General features: G+C 43.8%; 1 protein-coding gene across 2 annotated transcripts in view; it reads left to right on the forward strand.

Annotated features, from left to right (window-relative positions):
- Nucleotides 1–425: 425 nt before the first annotated feature.
- Nucleotides 426–24452, forward strand: part of Znf512 (zinc finger protein 512) — a 32007-nt gene continuing 7980 nt past the window's right edge. Inside the window, exons 1-11 of one of the 2 annotated variants that reach the window (XM_028778975.1) lie at nucleotides 426–630; nucleotides 1162–1220; nucleotides 15585–15772; nucleotides 16642–16746; nucleotides 17007–17090; nucleotides 17735–17859; nucleotides 18587–18673; nucleotides 20905–21003; nucleotides 21544–21711; nucleotides 23618–23809; nucleotides 24308–24409. In XM_028778975.1, the coding sequence (XP_028634808.1) occupies nucleotides 601–630; nucleotides 1162–1220; nucleotides 15585–15772; nucleotides 16642–16746; nucleotides 17007–17090; nucleotides 17735–17859; nucleotides 18587–18673; nucleotides 20905–21003; nucleotides 21544–21711; nucleotides 23618–23809; nucleotides 24308–24409 (1239 nt within the window). In that variant the 5' untranslated portion in view covers nucleotides 426–600. Of the gene's footprint in view, nucleotides 631–1161; nucleotides 1221–4475; nucleotides 4497–15584; nucleotides 15773–16641; nucleotides 16747–17006; nucleotides 17091–17734; nucleotides 17860–18586; nucleotides 18674–20904; nucleotides 21004–21543; nucleotides 21712–23617; nucleotides 23810–24307; nucleotides 24410–24452 lie in introns of those variants that run through there. The other variant, XM_028778976.1, reaches the window with a different exon arrangement.

Here is a 24452-nt window from a genome sequence, read left to right on the forward strand (position 1 = left end):
CTCAAGCATCGATCCCCTAAGGAGAGATCCAGATGTAGCTTGGCTAAAGAGTTCACGTCTTTCAGGGACCACACCAACAAATCCCAAAGCTGGACAAATTTGGAGGCGTGAAGTTAGTGGAAAAGGAGAGATCTGCCCCTATTAAGTGTATTCCTGCTCAGCCACTGCCTGCACCCTCAGCAATGAAAGAGCTATCTGGGAGGGAAGAGGAAGAGAATGGGTCTGTAATTTAAGATCAATAAAGGGGCGATTTGAACTCCATTTGCATCTGTAAGACCACTTGTGGGATGGGTGGGACGCGGGTTCACAAGGAGCCCTTAAATGTTCAGGCCCCACCCATTTGCTCCAGCCCGCCCCCGGACCGCCTCCCTACTCCCCAGTTGCGATGGGGGCGGGGTCTCAATGGAAGCTGAAGAGGCTTCACGTCTTCACGTGACTCCTTTCCCGCCGCAGCCCCCTCGGAAGCCGCTAGGCGGAAGTAGATGTTCAGAGCAGGGCTAGTCACCGGCGAGACCACATCCGGGAGACGCGAGGAGAGCGGAAGTGGCGTTAGTCTGGCCGGAGCCCTTGGGTGAAATTGTTAGGCGTGGAGGGGGAGTGATGTCTTCCAGACTCGGTGCAGTCACCGCCGTGAGTTTCTTGGTGTGACCATTATACTTTAGAGATAGAACTGTCGGGCCGAGAACACGCGGTCCTTTGCTTTTGTCTTGTACTCAGAATTGATTTTTTTTTCAGAGCCCATCGTAGGCCCCACCCTTTTATATGGGATTCACTTGCCCCCTTTTTCCCTCCCATTTTTATTGCCTATTCCTCGTATCCTCGGACTCAGTTCCTCGACAGATTGTTATTTTTTATATTCCTAAAGCATCCCCAGTGCCTCCCGTTTCTGTATAATGTATATTATATATATATGTATTTTTTTCCCGTCTTTTCGAGCCTCCACCTAGGATAGGGTTTTGAGAATGGGCAAAGATGAAAGCTTTGGTATTGTCAACCCGTCTTTACATTGTAGAAAAATAGGATGGCACACGTTTCCTAAGAAGTGTCCATTTGAAGTAGTTGCCTGGGACAGCTTCACATCTAAGTACAAGGGGGAGTCATCCCTTTGCGGATGAGGTTCAAAGCTCCCTAGCACTCACTCGTGTGCTTATGATTTGCTAGACCCCGGGACCCACATCCCTTAAGCAGCAGAGGAGCACCAGGATCGTGGGAGCTAAGAAGTAAGTGAGGTTTTCTGAGGACATTTTTGTAGTGCCGCTAAAAGATGTTGTGTGTCTGCACTGTGGAGCATCATAGCCACCAGACAGGTATGGCTTTGGGGCACTTGAGATGTGGCTAGTGCAATTGAATTACAAATTCTATTTCGTTTTAATGGACTAAAACTTCAATAGCCGTCTGTAGGTGGTGGCTACTGGATTGGACAGTGCAGATATCAGCCTAGTGTGGGGAAAAGAAAACCTAGCTTGCAATTAAAATGCAGTCTAATAAAAATGGAGTGTGTGTTTCAGTTAGTGGTATTTCTGCATGTTCTCTGTCCCCACATCACGTATGTGCTCATAATTTGATGGACTTGAGGAAAATAAAAATAGCTATAAGCAATCTTTAAATTTCCAAGCTACTGGATTGCAGCATTGATTTATTGTTTTGTGTAATGAATGTGCTAAGTTTTTCCATGGCTGATACAAAAGAAAAGATTTTAGTAACTTGGACCTCCCTGGTGAGTTCATGCACTTAGATAACACTTAAGAAATGTCTGCTCTGTGCCAGCTGTATAGTAGGTTGGGCACCCAGGCGTGAAAACAGAGCGATGAGGTGGGTAATTGTGGCAACACAATCCAGTGTAACAGAAAAAAACTATTTTTTGAGGTAGGGGCTCACTATCTGGAAATTCCCTGTGACACTTAGGTTGGCCTGTAACTTGTAGTCCTCATGTGTCTGTCTCCTGAATGCTAGGATCACAGGCCTGTGTCACCACATGCTCCAGTTTTTTTTATGAGCCAGGGTTTCACTATGTAGCCCAGGCTGACCAGGAGCTTATTATGTAGCCCAGGCTGGACTTTAACTTTTGCAGTCTCTGCCCTCACCCTTCCAGTGCCAGGATCACAGGCATACACTGTGCTTTTAATCTGTGCACTGCTAGTAAATATTTTTATAATGGAATTTAATACCACTTTTGGGAAGTGGAGTGACAATTTCAGTATTACCAGAACAGTCCACTCATAGACAGAGGCTTGAAGGTCAAAAAATAATGCAGTTAGCTAGTGAGGAGTCCCAACCTCCTTTCCAAAAGAACAGCATTTGAACTGATAAAAGTTTATAATAACTAGTTTTGCTAGGCGGTGGTGGCGCACGCCTTTAATCCCAGCACTTGGGAGGCAGAGGCAGGCAGATTTCTGAGTTCAAGGCCAGCCTGGTCTACAGAGTGAGTTCCAGGACAGCCCGGGCTATACAGAAAAACCCCTGTCTCGAAAAAAAAGCAAAACAACAACAACAAAAAACTAGTTCTGTATCATTGGCATGGGGGATGATAGGAGGTAGAGGGTATTGTGGGGCGTCGTTAAGAGGAAGTAGCAGGAGCAAGGTCCATTAGGGCATGCCAAGGTGATGCAATTGTAATTATCCTGGAGGGGAAAGGTCACCTTTGAAGAGATGGATTGAAAGAAGTGTAAAAACTGGTACCAAGATTATTTTACTCAAACCCAAGGAAGAAAATGAAACATGGCGTGTAATTGTAACTGTATGTGAAACGTGGCATATAATTATAACTGTATCACAGACGCATGTGATGAGACAGGGCGAGAGTTAAGAGGGAAACGGTGTCGACAGGTTTCTGTCTGTGGCAACAGTTGGATTTTGGATTCATAAACCAAACTAGGAATTTTTGAAACGTGATGTAACATTACCAACAAAATGAATGGGTTTGCACTTAAATGAAAAGCTGGTCTGAAGTGCAGACTGAAGAATTACCTTCTGTGAACAATAACTGGGTACATGTTATTGTTTCCCCCACAAGATGAGTGGATTCATAAGCTCTTCTAGGAATTACGGTAAAAGCGGTGTGTGTGAGTGTGTACCTCGAGAAAATTGTTAAGCAGTATGAAAGCAAATGGGTCTGTCTCTTAACCAGGATTGGAGTCGTTGAGAGTACTCACTTAAACTCTTCAGACTTATGTATATGTTTGTTGTTCTCACATGAATGTGTGCACCACAGACCCACGGAGGTCGGAAGAGGGCATTGGACCTCCTGGTACTGAGTTCCAGGAGATTGCGAAGCTCCATGTGAGTGCTGGGGATCAAGTCAGGGTCCTCTGCAGACACCAGTGCTCTTAAGCACTGAGCCTTGCCTCCAGCACCCGGAAGACTCGTTCTTAATTATCTTCTTAGGAGACCACAAAGTTTGAGAGCCGATGGTTTGAAGTGAGACCGGAAAAGAGAGGGAAAGCGTGGACTATATTACTCTTTAAAGACAAGTCGAATAGGGAAAGACTACAAAGGATGCTGAGACAAACCAAAAGGCTGCTTAAAAACATGAAATCTACATATTTGTACTTAGAAGAATGGGCTACAGAGCAGTGGTTCTCAGCCTTCCCAATGCTGGGACCCTGTAATACATCATTTTCTTTGCTTCTGCATGACTAATTTTGCTACTGTTATAAACAATGTAAATATTGGTGTTTTTCAGTGGTCTTGGGACACACAAGTTTAGAACCACTGGGCTAAAGGCTCTTAAAAATTCTTAATCCGGGCTGGAGAGATGGCTCAGTGGTTAAGAGCACTGACTGCTCTTCCAGAGGTCCTGAGTTCAATTCCCAGCAATCACATGGTGGCTCACAATCATCTGTAATGGGGTCAGATGCCCTTTTCTGGTGTGTCTGAAGACATCGACAGTGTACTCATATACATAAAATAAGTAAATCTTTAAACAAACAAACTAAAGGTAGTAGCCTAGGTGAGACTCTTAACCATCTTGACTTAATCTGCCGTGCTAATCATGCTGATCCTGTGAACTATGGATAGCCCCACGCTCACGATTATTCATGAGACAGAAGATGGAGATTTCTAAGTCCTCTGTTGATAGTAAAGAAATTCTCCACAAGACTTTTCTAAGAGGGATCCCATGGGATTTGTCTCTTAATGGCATATTGGTGATGAGAAATCTTTATTAAATAGAGATGGTTCTTATCTTTTGGAATGCTGGATTCCACCTCAAGGTCTGTCAACTCCTATTATTAAGGTGAAATTGACATATAGTAGATGCATTTGCTTCATATGCACACTATGTTCAATACTGATAGAAGAACAAATCTGTAAAACTGCAACCACAATAACAGACATTTCTATCTATAGCCCCAATTTTTTGTTTTTGTTTTTCTAGAACAGGGTTTCTCTGTGTATCCCTGGCCATCCTGGAACTTACTCTGTAGACCAGGTTGGCCTAGAACTCAGAAAACTCAAGAGATCCACCTTCCTTTATTTCCTGAGTGCTGGAGTTAAAGGTATGCACCAGCAGCACCACCTGGCTCCTCCCAATTTAGTTATTTAGTTATGTTTGTTTATTTATTCATTTATTTTGGTTTATTTGAGACCGGGTTTTTCTGTGTAGCCCTGGCTGTCCTGGAACTCACTCTGTAGACCAGGCTGGCCTCGAACTCAGAAATCCGCCTGCCTCTGCCTCCCAAGTGCCGGGATTAAAGGCCGTGCCACCATTGCCCGGCTCCTCCCAATTTTTTTAAGTGTTAAATTTAACCTAGTATAATGTGTATGGGTGTTTTTCTTGCTTGTACATTTATACCATCTGTGTGCCTGGTGCCCACTAAGGCCAAAAGAGGGTGTCAGGTCCCTGGAACTGGAGTTATAGACAGATAAACTGGATCCTGGGAGCAGAACCTGGGTAAGCTGCAAGAGCACTGCTGAGCTCTCTCTCCAGCCCCTCCAAAGTTTTTCTTTTTTTAAAGATTTATTTTTATTATTTTAAATTACGTTTGTGCATTTGTATCTGTGTGGATATTATGTAGTGAGTGCTATATGTGCAGAGGTATGAGGGTTGGATTTCCTGGAACTGGAGTTACAGGCATTTGTAAGCCTCCCAAATTGTGTGCCAGAAACTGAACCTGGGTCCTCTGGAAGAACCACAAATGCTCTTAACTGCTGAGCCATCTCTCCAGCCCTCCCAAAAGTTTCTTGTGTGCTTTTGCAGGCTGTTTCCCTCTTTACCCTGTCCCTAAGCACTGATGACCTGTAACTATACAGTGGTTTACACGTTCTACAATTTTATATAAATTTACATCTCTTCCCCTTGTCTTTAAAAAATTCTATGCCAAAACAATAATTTTTGAGTTGAAAGTAGTTACTCATTACCAAGTAGGATTCCATATGGTTACACCACAATTTGTGTAGCCTTTATGAAAAGCGTTGCTGGGCTATTTTTCATTTGGGAATTACAGTAAAACTATGAGATTCATGTGTCAATCTTGTGTAGACAATGTTTTTATTTCACATGGTAGACACCTAAATGGCATTCAATCCTGTGTTGAGTGGGTCACATCACAGCATTATGTTTAATTTTTTTATTTAAAAATTATTTTTATTCCATTTATTTAGATCCTATTCTTTCACCTCTCCAACTCCTCCCAGATCCTCCCACCTCTCTCCCCATCCTCCTCCATGGTCTTCATGTAAAGTCCTTTTGTCCTTTGACTCCTAGGTTTTTTTGTGTGAGTTAATTTTGTACCTAGCTACTGTGCTGAAAGTGTTTATCATCTGTGGGAGCTTCCTGGTGGAATTTTTAGGGTCACTGATATAAACTCTCATGTCATCTGTAAGTAAAGATATTTTGAAAGGGACTTCCCTTTCAATTTGTATCTCCTTGATCTCAAGTTGTCTTATTGCTCTATTAAGACTTCAAACACGTGTTGAATAGGTATGGAGAGAGTGGGCGACCTTTTCTTGTTCCTGATTTTAGTGGAATGGCTTTGAGGTTTACTGTTTTCTTAAGTTGATATTGGCTATGGGCTTGCTGCCTTTATTATGCTGAGGTATGTCCCTTGTATTCCTAATCTCTCAGAGACTTTTATCATGAAGGGTATTGAATTTTATCCAAGGCCTTTTCTGCATCTGATGAGATGATGATGTAGTTTTTGTCTTTCAGTTGTTTGTATGGTGGATTACACTGACAGGTTTTTATATGTTGAACCATCCCTGCATCTCTGGGAGGAAGCCTGCTTGATCATGGTGGATGATCTTTTTGATGAGATCTTGGATTTGGTTTGCAAGCATTGAGTATTTTTGCATGTATGTATATAAGGGAAATGGTCTGCAATTCTCTTTCTTTGTTGTGTCTTTATGTGGCTTGGATATCAGGATAATTATGGCCTTATAAGATGAATTGAGCACTGTTCCTTTTATTTCTGTTTTGTGGAATAATTTTAGAAGTATTGGCATTAACCCTTTTTTGAAACTCTCTTAGAATTCTGCACTAAACCATCAGGTCCTAGGCTTTTTAGTGGAGGTCTTTCAATTACTGCTTCTATTTCATTAGGGTTCTGTTTAAAATTCCTTATCTGATCTTGATTTAACTTTAATAAGTTGTATGTATTAAGAAAATTATCCTTTTTTTTTTAGTTGTTTGGTTGTTTTGTTTGTTTGGTTGGGTTTTGTTTTGTTTTGGGTTTTGTTGTTGTTGTTTTGTTTTTTGTTTTTATCTCCGGGGGGCTGGGATTAAAGGTGTGATCACTCGCTACTTGGAGTGCAGGTTTTTAAAGTACGGAGATGAAACTGGGAGACGTGGAGATGTGGAGGTAGTAGTGAGCATCTGCATTAGCCAGAGTGACCTAGGGTTCCAGGGAATGCTTGTTGGGAGTTGGGGGCTGGGATAAAACAATGAATTGAGGGAGAGGGAACTTAGGGGGGAAGATCTGTATGATCGACTGGAAAGGGAGACAGTGGAGGGGTAGAGGGAGGCTGCAGCGGATGGTTGCTACAGAGCTGGGAATAAGACTGAGGAATTGGCTTTGGAAGAGCCAAGGGAGAGGTGAAGAACTGCAGTTAGCCTACCTGCTCCCCTGGTTGGAGTGCCAGAGGTCTTTGTAAAAATATTCACTTGTGTTTCTTCTTTGTGTGTGTGTTGAATAAGTGCAGGTGCATGTACATGTGTGTTTGCCTGTGGAAGCTTAAGGTCCAAGATGGGTGCCCTCTTCTATTTTTGGGACAGGGTCTCTCACAGAACCTGGAGCTCAGTAATGTTTAGACTGGCCAGTGAGCTTCTGGGATCCAGTTGACTCCTCCCCTTCCCCCAGTGCTAGAGTAATAGATACATTCATCCACAGCTGGCTTTTGTGTGTGTGCTGGGGATTTGAACTCAGTTCCTCGTGCTTGCACAGCAAAACTTTATCCACTGAGCCAGCTTCTAAGATTGTATCTGGGTTTCTTGATTTTTAGGATACTATTTAAGAAACCATTGCCTCCCATGATTGCAGAGATTTCTCTTTCATCTAGTTTTTGTTTTGTTTTTGTTGTTATTGTGTTTGTTCATTTGTTTTGAGATGGGATTTGGCCAGGAGCTTGCTAAGTAGACCAGGCTACCCTCAAACTCTTAGGGGTCAAATTCAGGGACTTGTGCATGCTAATCAAGCCCTGGACTATTTTCTTAGCCAAGGTTCTCCATTTAATGCTTATTTCAAAGAATCAAGAGTTTCTCTACGAGTACTGGTGAGATGGCTCAGAGGTTAAGAGCTCTGGCTGCTCTTCCAGAAGTCCTAAGTTCAATTCTCAGCAACCACACGGTGGTTCATAACATCTATAATGAGGTGTGATGCCCTCTCTGGCCTGCAGGCACACATGCAGGCAGAATGCTGTCTACGTAATAAATTTTAAAAAAAAAATTTTTTTCTCCTAGTTTGTACATTAAATTGTTTTTCCTTCTTTGGCTAAGTTTGCTTTCTTTAAGATGTCTTTAACTGACCTTATGTCCTTGACTTTGATCCTCCTGAAGGGAGCAGTTCGAGCTTTGTGTCCCCTCCCAGGTGCCCTGCTACTTGTCTCACACCCTAGGATAAGTGCCTCTTGGTTGCTCACTGTACAGCACCTCCAGTGTCCTTTACGACTTCATCATCACCTGTGAATTATTTAGGAACAGGTTATCAAATTCCTAAATATTTGAATATTTTTGTGTTTTGTTTTAGAATATCTTACTACTCTTAGTTTCTAACTTGATTCTGATATGGTCAAAAAACACATGGTGATTTTCCTCCCTTCGATAAAAAGTTAACTTTTTGTTTTTGTTTTTCAAGACAGGGTTTCTCTGTGTAGCCCTGGTTGTCCTGGAACTCATTCTGTAGACCAGGCTGGCCTTGAACTCAGAAATCCACCTGCCTCTGCCTTCCAAGTGCTGGGATTAAAGGCATGCGACACCACTGCCCGGCAAAAGTTAACATTTGAGACCCAAAGTATATTCCATTTTAGTGAATACACAACGTGAACTTAAGAAAAATGTATATCCTTAACACAGTATTTTGTAAAGCTACTGGCCGTGAGATATTCTGTAAATGCTAAAGACTAATGATATGATTCAGATCATTTATTTCTTCACTGAAGTTTGTCTGATTGTCCGATCAGTTGCTGGGAGAGACGACTGTAGTCTTTAAGCTTACGGAATCGTCTGCTTTACCTAATCTGTCGTTCTTCAGTATATGTAGTTTAAAACTCTATTATTAATTGTTGTAACAGATCATTATGTCTTCTGAATAATTTGACATTTTGTCATTAGGAAGCCTGTCTTTTTTTTTTTTTTTTTTTTTTTTTGGTTTTTCGAGACAGGGTTGTTTCTCTGTGTAGCCCTGGCTATCCTGGAACTCACTCTGTAGACCAGGTTGGCCTCGAACTCAGAAATCCACCTGTCTCTGCCTCCCAAGTGCTGGGATTAAAGGCGTGCGCCACCACTGCCCGGCTAGGAAGCCTGTCTTTTTATATTTGGCAGTACTCTCTGTCCTGAAGTCTGTTTTATCAAAATTAAAATAGCCATCACGGTTGTCTTATGTTTGGTGATTACATACTATAGTTTCATTATTGAATTTAAAAATGTGTGTGTGCTATGTGAGTATGCACACATGAGTACAGGTGCCTGCCAACAGCAGAGGCATCAGATCCCTCTGGAACCAGACTTACAGCCACCTGATGTGGGGGCCTGGGAACCGAACTCAGATCCTCTAGAGCTTAGTACATACTTTTAAATCAGAAGCCATCACTCCAGCCCCTGTTTGTTTTTTTTTTTTAATTTATGTATTTATATTACAGGTCACCAGTAATAGGTAGCATATACAAGTAGGATATCTTTGTAGTGACTTGGTCAATCTTAACTGGTGTCTTAGAGTTTTACTGTTGTGAACAGACACCATGACCAAAATGACATTTAACTGGGGCTGGCTTCCAGGTTCAGAGATTCAGTCCATTATCATTAAGGCGGGAACATGGCAGCATCCAGACAGGCATGGTGCAAGCAGAGCTGAGAGTTCTACATCTTCATCTGAAGGCTACTAGAAGACTGGCTTCCAAGCAGCTAGGAGTAGGGTCTTAAAGCCCGTGCCCACAGTGACACACCCACTCCAACAGGGCCACACCTTCTAACTCCCTGGGCTGAGCATATACAAACTATCACAACTGGAGTGTTTAGCCCTAAAGCATTTGAATTAGTATTAATAGGGTTGGATTTGGGTCTGCCTTCTTATTATGGGCTCTCTGTCTGTCTATGGTTTGTTTCTGTACTTCTTTTGGGTCAGTTGAATGCTTAGGATCCCTTTTAAACTATACTGTTAGTGGCTGGATAGGTAACTGGTTAAGAGTGCATACTGCTCTTGTAGAGGACCTGAGTTCAATTCCCAGCACCCACATTGGGGAATCTGTACATTCTTTCATAGTCTATTTAGAGTTAATGTCTGCTTCTGCTTAAATGTAGAAACCTCACAAACTCATGGATTCCTTCCCTCTCTTGTCACCTACCCTTATATAGTCGTTTTGGATGTGTTGTCTACATATAGTCTACTCAAAACCTTATAAACAATGTTAACATTTTGCTTTAAATTATTTGTAAAAATTGTAAAAATGTTTCCCAAACTATTTGTGAAAGCATACATTCTCATACTGGGAATGCAAGATGTGCACCATCGTTCCTGTCTGTTGCTTTCTTTGTTCTTCCTTCCTTCCTTCCTTCCTTCCTTCCTTCCTTCCTTCCTTCCTCCCTTCCTTCCTTCCTTCCTTCCTTTTTCTCTCTTTCTTGCTTGCTTTCCTTCTTTTTCTTCTTTGTCCTCCTCCTCTCCCTTTTCCTCCCCTCCTCCTTCTCTTCCTCCTCCTCCTTCCTTTTCCCCCTCCTCTTCTTCCTCCTTTCTTCTTCCCCTCACCCCCCATGCAGGGCTGTACTCTGTAGCTCAGGATAGACTTGAACTTGAGACAGTTCTCTTGTCTTACCCTCATAAGTACAGGGATGATAGTTGTAAGCTATACATCTGGCTGTCTGCTGCCCCTTCCTTCTCCCTTACCCCTTCTATTTAATTCATCTATTTATTGAACTGTCAAGATGGCCCAGTGGGTAAAGGCCAGGCCTAAAGACATGAGTTTAGTTCCTGAGATCCACATGGTGGAAGGAGAGAACAAACTTTATCTACACACAACTTTCTCCTTTTTATGTAGTCCAGGACTCAGGAAATAATGTCCACATCTAGGGTAGATCTTCCTACCTCAATTAATGAAGTCAAGATAACCACTCACAGGCATGCCCAGAGGCCAACCTAATCTGGATAGTCTGTCACACAGTCCCTTTGGTGATTCTCGAGCCTGTCATTTGACAGTATTAATGGTCAAAACTCTACCCCTTGTCAACTTGACCCAAACACATCAAGCATATTTTTTACCACATTTTTTTGTTTGTATATGTGTCTGCATGTGTGGGTACCAAAGTACATGTGTGGAGGTCAGAAGACAACTTGCAGGAGTCAGCTATCACCACCATGTGGCTCTTGAAAATCAAAATCAGATAGTCATGTTTGACAGTAGGAAGCTTTACCTGCTGAGCCATCCATCTTGCTGGCTCCCAAACACGTTAGTCTTAATCCACACTCTTCTGCTATTCGTCATCATGGGTTCATGCTACCTCTTAACACAAAAATATACTCAGTCCAACTTCAAAAGTGTCCCTAGTCTAATAGTTCTGAAACTTCTAGGTCTCTTGTGACATTTCAGGGAATGTCTTAACTCTGAGCTTCAGCATGATTAAAAATAAGTTACATAGTTAAAGCATGAAGGTATACAAAGTAAACATTCTCAGTCCAAAGGGAAGAGTGGGAGCATAGCAGTGATCAGACCAAGGCTGAAACCCAGCAGGGCAAACACCAAATCCTGCATCTCTGTGTCCAGCATCTTGGGATCATGATGGAATCATCTGGGTTCCAGGGGCCCTAGAGTGGCTTCTTCCTCCAGCTTCGCCATCCGTAGTTCACATCCTCTAACTCCACTCCATGACTCTCGCTTGCTTTCCTCTCTGGAAGTCCTGTGGTCTCCGTGTCTTCACCTTCACAGCTTCTCACAGTGGCATCGTGGGGCCTCCATCAGAGAGCCTGACCCTGCCACACATTACCAACTTCAGAGTGGATTTTCCCACTTCGATTAACCTAATCAATGTAATCCTTCATAGACATGACTAGGCTAATCTAATCTAGAAGGTTCCTCACAGGTATGCCCTCACTTGATTCTCCAGCCTCTTGAGTGGAAACTCTCACAATTAGCTTACAAAAGGCCAGGGGATGGCTCTGTGGTTAAAGTGCTTTCTGTGCAAATGTGAGGACTGGAATTTGAATCCCCAGAAACCTGTGGAAAAGTTGGATGAGTTTGGTGGCCCACCTGTAATTCCATCAGATAGCTCTGGGTTTGATTGAGAGACCCTGTCTCCAATGAATGAGGTAGAAAAGCAATTGAGGACTATTTTTGACATCAAGCTTGGGCCTCCATGTGCATGTACACATGTGCACCCGCATACATGCAAAAAAACAAAACATGTATACAACACATGCAGTCATACATGAAAAATGGAGAAAGGAATAAATCTGAGTTTACAAAATAGTAGATTTCCATATGGCATTTCCATACACCCTCAGGCTCAGTGAGTCCTATTTCTCCTCTTGTGCCCCCACCTGGAACCAGCTTAAACCTTTCCACCTCCAGTAGCCGCCTGTTTATTCATTCTTCAAACCCACGTCTCCCTCCTGTAGTCTTGTCTTTTGCTGGAGTGATTTGCTCACACATTCTTACAGATTTACTTGGTAAGTTATTTGTCTGATGGTGAAAAGAGCCAATTCAAGCCAGATTCAGTTATATTAAATACAGGTTTATTGGCCTCAAGGACAGAAGCCAGGGAAGTCGCCAAGGAAAGGAGGTGGGGGTAGGGAGAGAAAGAAAGCTCTTTCTAATTTATCCAAAAATGTCTAGTTATATAGGGAAGAGCATCTCCTTCAGGAAGGGCAGCCCAGTTCCTGGGCTGGAAAGTTGAGGGTTGGGGGAAGGGTATACTGGGTAGGGAGTGAGGACTGCTGGGAGATCAAGGAGGCCAGGTCTGCTTTGATATGTAAAATATGCACTTAATCCCTGTTTCATGACCATAACCAAACTTCCAAAACCCAAATCTTAATTTTTCTTCCTCTGAAGAAATATTATTGTAGGAACTTTTCACTGAAGCTAGAATTCTGAATTGACAAGTCTTTTCCTTTAAGATTTTTAAAACAGGCTGGAGAGATGGCTCTGATCTTCCAGAGGTACTGAGTTCAATTCCCAGCGTCCTCATAGTGGCTCACAACCATCTGTAATAGAATCTAATGCCCTCTTCTGATGTGTCTGAAGACAGCTACAGTGTAGTAGATACATAAATAAAATAAATCTTTAAAAAAAATTTTTTTAAAACAGTGTTGAATGGCCCACTGACTTCTTGATTTCTCTTGGGCATCCATGACCCTGTGGGTCACTGTTCCCTGTATTATAAAATGCTGCTTTTCTGAGGCTAGGCTCTAGTTTTGTTTTAAGACTTTTGTCTTTAATCATTTCATTAAAATGCATATAGCTATGCTTTTCTCTGAGTAACCTTACAGTTAAGCTTCTTGAATCTTTCAGTTTATGTCTTTCACCAAATTTGGATTTTTTTTTCAAAACCAGTTTTTATTTTTTCCAAATGTGTTTTTGTGTGGGTGTGTGTGCATGTGTGTATATGTGTGTAGGGGCAGAGACTAATGTGTGTTGTCTTCCTCCTCTCCATCTTATTCATTGTTTTAAATGTGCGGGAGCACTGCTGGAGAGATGACTGAGCACTTAAGAGCACTTGCTGCTCTTGACAGAGCACCTGGCTTCTAGTCCTCGCACCACATGGTGGCTGTCCACCATCTGTAACTCCTGTAGTTGAAAGGATTCAAAGCCCTTTCTGACTATGCAGATGCTATGCATACATTGATACATACACATCATCACAAGCAAAACATTCAGGCTCTAAATAAAAGTCTAGAAAAATGTGCTGACATTCTTTTTATTTTAGTCGGGCGGGCAGTGGTCATTTACCACCTTGTGAGGATGGTAGAGCAGAGCCTTCAGCAAAGGTTCTTTCCTGTTTCTATGTGAGTATTGGGGATTGATCTCAGGTAATCGGGCCACACTAGGAGAACTGCTGGGTACTGAGTGACCTAGAAGAATGTATGATATTTTGTTTCTTTCTTTTCTTTCTTTCTTTCTCTCTTTCTTTTTGTTTTTTTTTGTTTGTTTGTTTTGTTTTTGTTTGTTTGCTTGCATTGTTTTCCAGAGAGGGTTTCTCTGTGTAAAACTGGCTGTCCTGGAACTCACTCTATAGACCAGGCTGGCCTCGAACTCTGCTTTTCAAGTGCTGGAATTAAAGATGTGCATCACCACTTCCTGGCTCAGTAGTTTTTCTCAGTGAACAGTGTGATTTAGAAATCTGAGTCCATAGCTCAGAGGAGAAGGGCAATAGGGGAAAGATTGTGGGAGAGGGTGACTAGAAGGAGGGCAGTGAGCAGAACATAAAGTGAATAAGTAAAAAAAAGAAAAAAAGAAATCTGAATCCAGCTGTTAGGGGGATGTTTTTGTACACTGTGTATTCAGATGCTGACTTCTGTGCCCAGAAATATGACTGCATCTCTGGTCTCAATGTTGTATAAAAAATGTTTTCTGTTATCTCTGATTGTTTAATAAAGTGCCGATCAGCCAATAACTGGGCAGGAATTCCAGTCCCAGCTGGGAGATGAAAGAGAGAGAGACAGAGACAAGATACACACACACACACACACACACACACACACACACACACACACACGGACGGACGGACAGACAGACACAGAGAGAGGAGAAGTGTGGAGGGACCAGGAGGAGTCACCACGAGGACACATATGGAACAGAGAGAGTCTGAGCAAGACTCAGATTCAGATTGCAGGTAAAGGTAAAGGATCACATGGCTGGGACGTAGCCAAGCTAGCATAGTAGGGTTAGAATAGATGAGTACCTGTCCGGTTATAGGGCTCACAACTTGTTAATAATTTATTAAGTCTCTGTGTTGTTTATTTGGGAGCTAAAATGGGCTAGAGCGGCTATAGAAAACCCTGTGATTATTTGGGAGCAAAAGAGGTGAAGCAAACCCCTCATAATTACTTTTTTATTAATCTTTTCATTCATTTACATCTCAAATGATATCCCCCTTCCCAGTTACCCCTCCACCAACCCCCCCATCCCATATCCACCCTCTTTTCCCTCCCCTTTGCCTCTATGAGAGTGCCCACCCTCTCCCACCCCACCGCTCCAACATCCCCCTATGCTGGGGCATCAGACCCCCACAGGACTAAGGGCCTCCCCTCCCATTGATGTCAGACAAGGTCAACCTCTGCAACATATGTATCTGGAGCCATGGGTCCCTCCCTGTACACTCTTTGGTTGGTGGTCTAGTTATTTCCCAGGATTCTCTGGCCACTTCACTAAGACAAGATTGCATTGTTCCTAACCTATCAAAGTAAAGAATTGTGTTGCAGAAGTAGGGCAGAGCCCTTATCAGTGTTGGGAAGGGAGACAGGAGGAGGGGTGGAAGGAGGGGGTTGGGTCAGACCAGAGTCCACAGACTATACTTTTCCTTTGTGCTGAGAAGCTTTTTGATTATGGCCCTTCTGTCAGAGAGACAGGACAGATGGGATACATGTGGTTATACTTCCAAGGAGCCCTATCACTTTGCCTACTCTGTTTTCTCAGAATAGCCTGGGAAGGCCTGGGTTGCAGAGGGATCAGTTGTGTAGCCTGCTTACTCGGACTGCCTTGAGTGTAAGAAGAATTGTACACACTATGTTGAATTGACTTGTAATTGCTAGTATGTTTTAACCCGTGTTCTGTTTTTTTGTGTGTATGTGGGTTTTTTATTTTATTTTTTTGCTTTTTGTAAACAAAATAAAAACCAGTCTTCATAGTTTTGAACAACTTAACTTGATTGTGTTTTTACAATATAAGAAAAATTAATAGGAAATGTCTCCAGCTTCTTCTCTGTGGTACATGTCTTTGTGTTGTGTCAGTAATAGGACCCAGTGCTCCATAAAGGATAATAGTTTCCAGTACACTATCCCTCATGAGGACTCCTTGAGTGGCTCCTCATCCGCCTCCTCATGTGAACCAGTGAGTGATTTCCCAGCAACTTTCCGAAAATCTACCTACTGGATGAAGATGAGAAGAGTCAAGCCTGCTGCCACTTCACAGGTTGAAGGTATCTATTTCACATTCTCAGTTCTGAGACAGGAGAGTGTATCTAGTGTGCTTGGTGTTTTGGTGTGGCATGGTTGTTTATCAATAGTGACTAGATGAGATTTTGTTTGACACACGATTTTCACCATGTGGCTCAGGCTGGCTTCAAACTCAGTGTCTGGTTCAAGCTAGCATCAAATGTATTAAGACCTCCTGCATTGGCCTCCAGAGTAGGCCTGTACTACAACCATCTTGAGTAGGCAGATGTTGAGGAGTTGGGCTGTCATACACTGTTACCTTCACGACTCTCCCTCTGTCAGTCCTACCAATTCTACATAGTAGCAACTTTCTTCTCCATGGGATTTCACCTTCTTTTTCTTACTCTTATGTTTTCCTCTGATTTTGAGGATGTGAGGGCTGGGTAGTGTGTTGTCGTGGCAATGTATGCCAGAAGGTCACAGTCAGTGATTGACTCATAGGTGTCTTTATTGAGTTCCGCTCCTGTAGACCCAAATCATAGTCAAGAGATGTGTTTAAGCATAAGGAAGATCTGATGGTTTCTGAGGGAAGACAATCTCCAAAGGAGAGGGAGACTCTGAGGTCTTGAGTTCAATTCCCAGCAACCACATGGTGGCTCACAACCATCTGTAATGGGATCTGATGCCCTCTTCTGGTGTGTCTGAAGACAGCAACAGTGTACCCACGTACATGAAATAAATAAATCATTCTTTTTAAAAAAAAAAAAGAAAAAAAAGTTCACACTAAATAGTTTCTCTGAGCTGTTCTGTGGGGAGCGTCTCGTGGTAATCTGTGCCTTGTGGTGTTGTGATGAGGTTTTGAAGTCAAGTCCAAGTGATCACTTACAGACTGGTTTGTTGTGCGGAATGTCAGGTGCAGGGGAAAAGGAAAAGGAGAAGACCAAAGGAAAGAGGAAAATCAAGCAGGAAGAAGATGAAGACTATCACGAGCTTCCTCAAAAGAAGCACAAACTGTATGGTAGGGTCCTGTGCTGTCTGTCCTTCTGTGGGAGACCGAGCTTCACCCTTTAAGTCTGGAGGGAGAACGCCTTTGCTTTGGAGGCTCAATTGGCTTTGGAGTCCCTAGAATTTGAGGGGGGGGGATGACCGTCACCTGCCTTCTTGTACACTTTCACTCCATCCTCTGTGACAGGAAGCTCAGGAGGTTGAGGGAGCGGGGCTGCTGTGCTGAAGAGAAGGGAGGGGTCTGTGTGATTTCTAAGTGTCGGTCTTATGCAGGGAGGAAGCAGCGGCCTAAAGCTCAGCCTCACCCCAAGCCCCAGGCTCGTCGGATTCGGAAGGAGCCGCCAGTCTATGCAGCAGGTACTCATCTCTGGATCTCTGTGCTATTTCTGTGAGGGATGGTGGACCGGATGAGACTGTCACCTATTCCTCCCTTCCTTCTCTCTGTCTCTGTGAGAAATTGAACCCAGCACTTCATTCCTGATGGGCAGGCATCTATCACCGAGCCTCACCTGCAGTTTATGGGAGCACAGCTGCTGCTGGTTTGGAGGTCACATAGATTTGTTTCGTCACTGGGTGCCTTCTGAGCTGCCTAGGTCTGTCCTTTGTACCACCCTGGGCTTTCTTGTATCTAGACAGGGAGAATTACGACGATGAAATTTAAAATGACATAAAAATATTTAGCATGGTCTCAGGCACATGAAAAAAATCTCAGACAGCAATTTTGTGTCTCTCGGTATCTTTTTCTTACATAGTGGTCTGGAGAGTTGCCCCCAGTTCTGACTCACTCCTCTGGACTTGGGAGTGAGCTGCAGATGGGTTTTTCATGGGGAAATAGGCAGACGTTTCCGAAACTCTACAGTGAATGGAAACAAGTTACATTTGGAAGCCATGTGCTGCAAGAGTGTATTCATTGTCATCTGCCGAGACAAACCACTTACAGTGTTTCCCTCAATTATGGACTTAATGCTGCAGATTACAGTGCCCTATTCTTTCCATTGTAGGCAGTATGGAGGAAAAGTGGTACTTAGAGATCATGGATAAAGGCAGTGTGTCCTGTCCTACCTGCCAAGCAGTGGGAAGGAAGACTATAGAGGGTTTAAAGAAACACATGGAAAACTGCAAACAGGTTAGCTATTTTGTGGCATTTCATGACTGTTAGGATTTTTTTTTTTCACCTAAACTATAGACATCTGGTACTGGTACTGTGTGTAGTCTATTATAGCTAATTAGGGGTAGCATTGTGCATTAGAGAAACAGACTTTGCCTGCACAGGCTTGGGTTTGCATGTTCAGTTAATTGTACTATTAGTTGCATTTTTAATATGTGGACATAGAATGAGATGACAACTGTTTTAATGTGTTCATTATTTTATACCACTGTGAGCAGATACCTGACCCAAAGAGCTAAAGAGAGGAGTTTGCTTTGCCTCGGAGTTTGGGAGGGTAGAAGCCTGTCAGTGGCCAGGAAACCATACTGGCTTCAGTGGCTTATCTGCAGGTACCAGACACTCATCAGAGCTTCTCACAGGGTGCTTGAATCAGGACTCAGAACAAGAGGGAAGCAGGCTATAACCTACAGAGGCCCACTCCTAAGTGACCCTCTTCCACCAGCCAGACGCCTCCCCCTCCACACACATACACGCACACACTTCCTAAAGGCTCCACAACCTCCCAGAACAGTAGCCAGGGACCTGGTGTTCCACAGATGAGCCCCTGGCAACATGAGGTTCAAGCCATAACACAATGAGAAAGTAGTGACACGTGCTGGTGACTGCCCCAGCTGATGGCGATTGGTGACTTTCTGTTTCTCCTTTGTACATTCAGGCTCTGAGCACTGACTTCTTTTCCTTTCAGGAAATGTTTACCTGCCATCATTGTGGGAAACAACTTCATTCACTGGCAGGAATGAAGTATCACGTCATGGCCAATCATAATAGTTTGGTAAGTTTCCTGTGTTCTCTGTGAGCCTATGTGATGGTTATATATACACATGCATACAAACACACAGATATACAGATACACATACAAACACACAAATACACAAGGACACAGTGCACAGCCCTGTACAGTTCTTTTAAAAGAAAAGTTTTTTTAAATTAATTTTTAAAAATACAAGGGATGTGGGGAAAGAGGAATCTTTGTCCATGGTGGTGGGACTGTGAATAGATTGAGCCACCATGTAAGCCAGTGTGGAGATTCCCTCAAAGCCAAAGGTAGAACCACCATATGACCCAGTTACATCATTCTTATGCATATAGCTAAAAGACTATAAGACAACATATCAGATACTTGCACACCTAGGTTTATTGCTGTATAATTCATGAACACCAAAATTAATGTAAAAAATCCCTCCCTTCTGTCCTTCCTGCCTCTTTTCCTTCCTCAGGTTTCACCCAATAGTCCAGGCTTGCTTGAAATTCACAAATCCAGACTGGCCGTGAATTTGTAGCAATCCTCTGCCTCAGCTTCCTGATAGGCACGAGTCTTTGGTCACTGTTTTGAGAGCTCTATTGTACCCCTGGCTGGCCTCAAACTCCCTCTGTAGCTGAGGCTGACCTTGAACTCCTAATCCTACTGAGTCTACCTCTCAAGGACTGGGATTATAGAAGTGTAGCACCATACCTACCTAACTGCCTGTGAGGATTCAGATGTTCAGTTAACATGTGAGAATGCCCAATCCTTTGATCATCAGGAAAAGGAGTATTAAAACTATGGCAAGGGGCAAAGCAAATGCTAAAAGGACACAGTGCACAGGCCTGTACAGTTCCAGCTCATAGAAAGCTGAAGCAGAAGAATTGCTAGTACAAGGCCATCTGGCTGGGCTACATATAGTGATTGAAATGACGATTTTTTTTTTCTATTTTGCTTGGAATGCTAGGAATGGGGACAATAGGCTGGGCCCCTAAAAGAGCTTGTGAGCAGTTAGCCATGGAAGGAAATACACTCACAAGCAACAATTCCACTTACCCACTGGGGACCCACAGACAGCAGGATGAGGATATGTGAACAATAGCTTGTGTCAGCTCAGTGAAAACAGTAAAGACATCTCTAGCAGATTAGAGGATGGTGCATGCAAAAGACAGAAAGCGAGTGCGATTGGGATACATTGTATGAAATTCCCAAATAATCAATAAAAATAGTAGGTTGGAAGAAAAGTAATAAATCTTTTAAAAAGAAAGCAAAAGAAAGAAATATCCTGGGCCTGATTTGTCCATGTCTACAGTGCCACCTCCGTCTTGGTATCCTTGTGTCAAGTGAGAGACTAGAAATTTCCAGAAGGCTTCGAGGGCTGGGGGGAGCTCTGTGGAACCCAGGGAAGATGGAGTATCTGGTAGAAGGGATATAGGAGATCTAAGGCCCGGCTGCAGCTATGACCACTGGGAAGTCCTCCTGGGTGCTGTAGCCCAGAACAGAGCAAGAGAAGCTGGCCTCCTCATTGGATAGGAATTCTTGGGGGTGGGTAGAGGGAGCACTCCACCACTGGAGTCTTCTCTGCTGTGGAGAAGCATCTTGGAGATTCTAGGCTGGACAGTGAGGCCATGTGAGGATCTCCCATCAGCTCCTGTTGCTGCATTCAGAGCATTTGTTATTGGTGCTGCGGCAGAGGATATGCTGGCTGGTGCCCAAAGAAGCATGCCCACACCTGCTACTCCTTCATGCTGCTGGGAAGCCCAGGTCAAACAAGCCTGTAGCCAGGGCAGCAGTCCATCCTGAAATACTTTTCCAGTTCATGCCGCTGATCCTTGCTGAAGATCTTGGCATGGAGATGCAGGGACGAGGAGCCAGTAAATCCCTGGCTTTTCCATCTTGACTGGTGTTCTGTGTTTGGGTATCTTTTTCTTAGTACAGATAGTTCAGTGAAGCTGAATCTGACTCTAGTACCTCATAGGAGAGTGTGTAAGACTCTTCATTGGTGGAATTACATAGGATGGAATTTTTGAGCTGGACCATAGGTATTTGTGTGTTTAGGTCATCCTGTACTGCATGCAGGGTAGAGATCAGACCTCGAGTTTCCATTGTATTTACTTCATGCTTCTAGAAAATGGAGCCAGAACTCAGACTCAGCAACCTCAGTATAGCTCGTCGTTCAATTCTTGATTTTTCTGGAGGGAGGGAGGGGCTGTTTTGTTTTCTGTTCCATGAATCGTGTTTATTTGTTCTTTTGTTTCCAGCCAATTCTGAAGGCAGGAGATGAAGTAGGTGAGCCAAGTGAGAGGGAGCGGCTGCGAACAGTTCTGAAGAGAATGGGGAAGCTCCGGTGCATGCGTGAGGTAAGAGGCAGGGCGGCAGACTGGCCCTGGAGTCAGGTCTGTCTTCCTGCTGTTCTTCCCCTTGCTTCTCTGCCCCTGTGGCATAAGGTGACACCTACTTTTCCAGGGCTCTTGCAGTCATTAATGGTTCTTTATTTTTTTTCCTCTCCACAAGTATATTCCCCCTTGTCCTCTTTTCTCGAGGGGGCTTCTTTACCATCCTTAAGTGTGACGAATATGATTTTCATGAGCTCACCTGTGAGGAGATCGATGTTGCTGGCTAGATAATACCGGGGTGGGATTGGGTCACAGTTCAAGAAGGAAGTTCTGACCTGGAGTAGGTGTGTGGTTACGCTTGCTCAGTGATCACTGAACTGATTAGCCATCTGGCCCATAGGCAGAATTGCCGAGGAGAAGGAGGGTTGTGCCAATGGGAAATGTTGGTGAGCGGTCTTGTCACCCCGTCTTTTTTTTTGGTTTGAGATGCTTGGTGATTTCTGACAAATTTAGGGATCATGTGAAACATACACAGTTCTAACACAGCTTCTTTCCTGCGTTCAGAGTTGCTCCAGTACCTTCACCAGCATTATGGGATATCTGTACCATGTTAGAAAGTGTGGCAAAGAGGCTTCGGAGCTGGAGAAGTTGGCCCTGAAATGTCACCACTGTGGGAAAGCATATAGGTCAAAGGCTGGGCTTGCATACCACATGAGGTCAGAGCACGGGCCTGTGAGTATTGACTCTTCTATAGCCATTGAGGACATATGCTGTGCCTGTGGCTGCCACCTGTGTCTTCTGTGTGTCCTTGTTTCCTCATCTGCGTCCTCTTTACTCTTGGAAGGTTTTTGTTGTCTGTGGAGGGGAGGGGGTATGATGACAGAGTATGATGGACATGTGTCTTAGTTACCAGTGCAGCTCAAGGAAGTGTTTAAAGATTTATTTATTTATTTTATGTATTCACCATTGCTCTCTTCAGACACACCAGAAGAGGGCATCAGACCCCATTGCATATGGTTGTGAGCCACCATGTGGGTGCTGGGAATTGAACTCAGGACCTCTAGAAGAGCAGTCAGTGCTCTTAACTGCTGAGCCATCTCTCCAGCCCACAAAGAAGTGTTTAATTAGGCTCATGGGTTCCAATGGTTGAGTTCATCGTGCCAGGGCATCTGAGAGCTCACATCTTCCTCTACAAGGAGAAGGTAGGGAGTGGAGGGGAGCACTAACTGGGAACGGCAAGAGTTTTTTGAAACCTCAAGGCCTGTTCTCTAGTGACACACCTCTTCTAACAAGCCCACACCTCCTAATCCTTACCAAACAGTTCCATCGACTGGGCACCAAGTGTTCAAACATCAGATCTCATGAAGCCCATTCTCATTCAAACCACCACAACATATATGTGTGTTTACCTGTGTGTAAACACATGTATTTGCAGATGCACACACATGTATGTGCACATGTATGAAAGCCTGAAGTTGACCTTGGGTATCTTCTTGATCACTCCATCATGTATAGAGGAAGGGTCTCTTGCTGAATGAACCCAGAGCTCACCAGTTCCTGATGGTCTAGCTAGCCAGCTTGCCTTTGTCTCTCTCTACCTCCTAAGTGCTCGGATTATTGGTGGCCTGCTGTGCCCACCCAGCTTTTATGTGGGTGCTAGAGATACAAACTCCAATCCTCCTGCTTATGTGACAGGTTCTTTATCCACTATCTCCACAATTCCTAACTGGTACCTTTATTTTACATGAATGAATATTTTCCCTGAATGTATGGATGTGCACTATGTTGAGTGCCTAGTGCCCATAGAAATCAGAAGAAGGCGACATGTCCCATAGAACCGGAGTTACAGATGTTGTTACAGATGAGGCTGCTGGGAATCAAACCCTGATCCTCTGCAAGAGCACCAAATACTTTTAATTCTGAGCTATCTCCAACCTCCATTATATATATTTAAAACTAAAACATTGCCTCTTATTTAGAAATTTTTTGTGGAAATCTGTCTCTATTCTTCATTTTCTTGTATGTGTCTTGACTGCTTTTATATTTCCAGGCTTATGTATGTATGTGTTCCTATACATGTACACATGTATGTATGTACAGGTGTGTGTGTGTGTGTGTGTGTGTGTGTGTGTGTGTGTGTGTGTATTTGAAGGACAGAGGATAGCTTCGGGTATCATTCCTCAGTAGCTGCCCACCTTTTTCATTGAGACAGGATCTTATTGGGCTAGGGTTTGCCATTCTGCTAGGCTCCTAGGCTCTCTAGCCAGCCAGCAAGCCTCCGAGATCTGCTGTCTCAGCTCGTCTGGTGATGTGGTTACAAGGGTGCCCCATCACACCTGTCTTTTTAGTGTGAGTTTGGGGGATCCAACTTAACAGACTGAGCTATCTTCTCCTGCTGCCTTACCTCATATGTGGTGGGGATATGTGTTTGTGTGTGTGCAAACATGTATGTTAAGGTGTACATACATACCTGAGTGAGCACACTTGCTGAAGTCAGGTCTACATCGAGTGTCTGGAGCTGGCCTTTGTTAGCTAGCCAGTGAACTCGGGGTCTCTCAGCTCCCCTGTACAAGCACCACGGGTTTCATCCTGCAGAAAAGCTGCCTGTCAGCCATGTTTGCATATCTCCCTCTTGCAGGTCTTCTTCCCAGAGTCAGAACAGCCAGACTGTTTAAAGGAGATGAGTTTGGAGGCAAAGGCTGGAGGCCGAGTCCAGCGGCGTTCAGCCAAGATAGCTGTGTACCATCTGCAGGAGCTGGCATCCGCTGAACTAACTAAGGAATGGCCAAAGAGGAAGGTCCTCCAGGACCTGGTACCCGATGACCGGAAGGTAAGGTAGTGTGTCACTGATACTCAATATTTTGTAGAATGTTTTCCAGTATGGATTTGTGTGGGATCCATATTTGGCAGCTTGCAGCAGCCTGTAACTCTAGCTTTCCAGCTCCGTGGGGATCTAAAGCCTTCTCTGGTCTCTGCAGGTACCTGTGCTCACACTCCCAAACCCACACATAGGTGCACAGATGTACATGATTAAAAACATAAAACATCATGACCCCCATTCACACACACACACACACACACACACACACACACACACACACACCAAGACAGGGTTTCTCTGTGTAGCCCTGGCTGTCCTAGAACTAGCTGAATAGACCAGGCTGGCCTTGAACTCACAGAGATCTGCCTGCCTCTGCTTCCCAAGTGCTAGGATTAAAGACGAGTGCCACCACACCCTCCTGCCCCACCCCTTCAAAGTGGGTATGAAGCTTTGAGCATGTTCTGGTTGGGAGCTGCATTCTTGCAATCCAATGTTTCTTTATTCTAGTTAAAATATACTCGCCCTGGGTTACCTACCTTCAGCCAGGAAGTCCTGCACAAGTGGAAGATGGATATCAAGAAGTACCATCGCATCCAGTGTCCTAACCAGGTGATTCTCCCTCTGTCCTATCAGTAAAGTCCTCCAAAAGTCT

The sequence above is a fragment of the Grammomys surdaster genome, unplaced genomic scaffold, assembly GCF_004785775.1.
Source record: "Grammomys surdaster isolate TR1022 unplaced genomic scaffold, NIH_TR_1.0 343, whole genome shotgun sequence".
In the NCBI taxonomy this organism is placed as follows: domain Eukaryota; kingdom Metazoa; phylum Chordata; class Mammalia; order Rodentia; family Muridae; genus Grammomys; species Grammomys surdaster.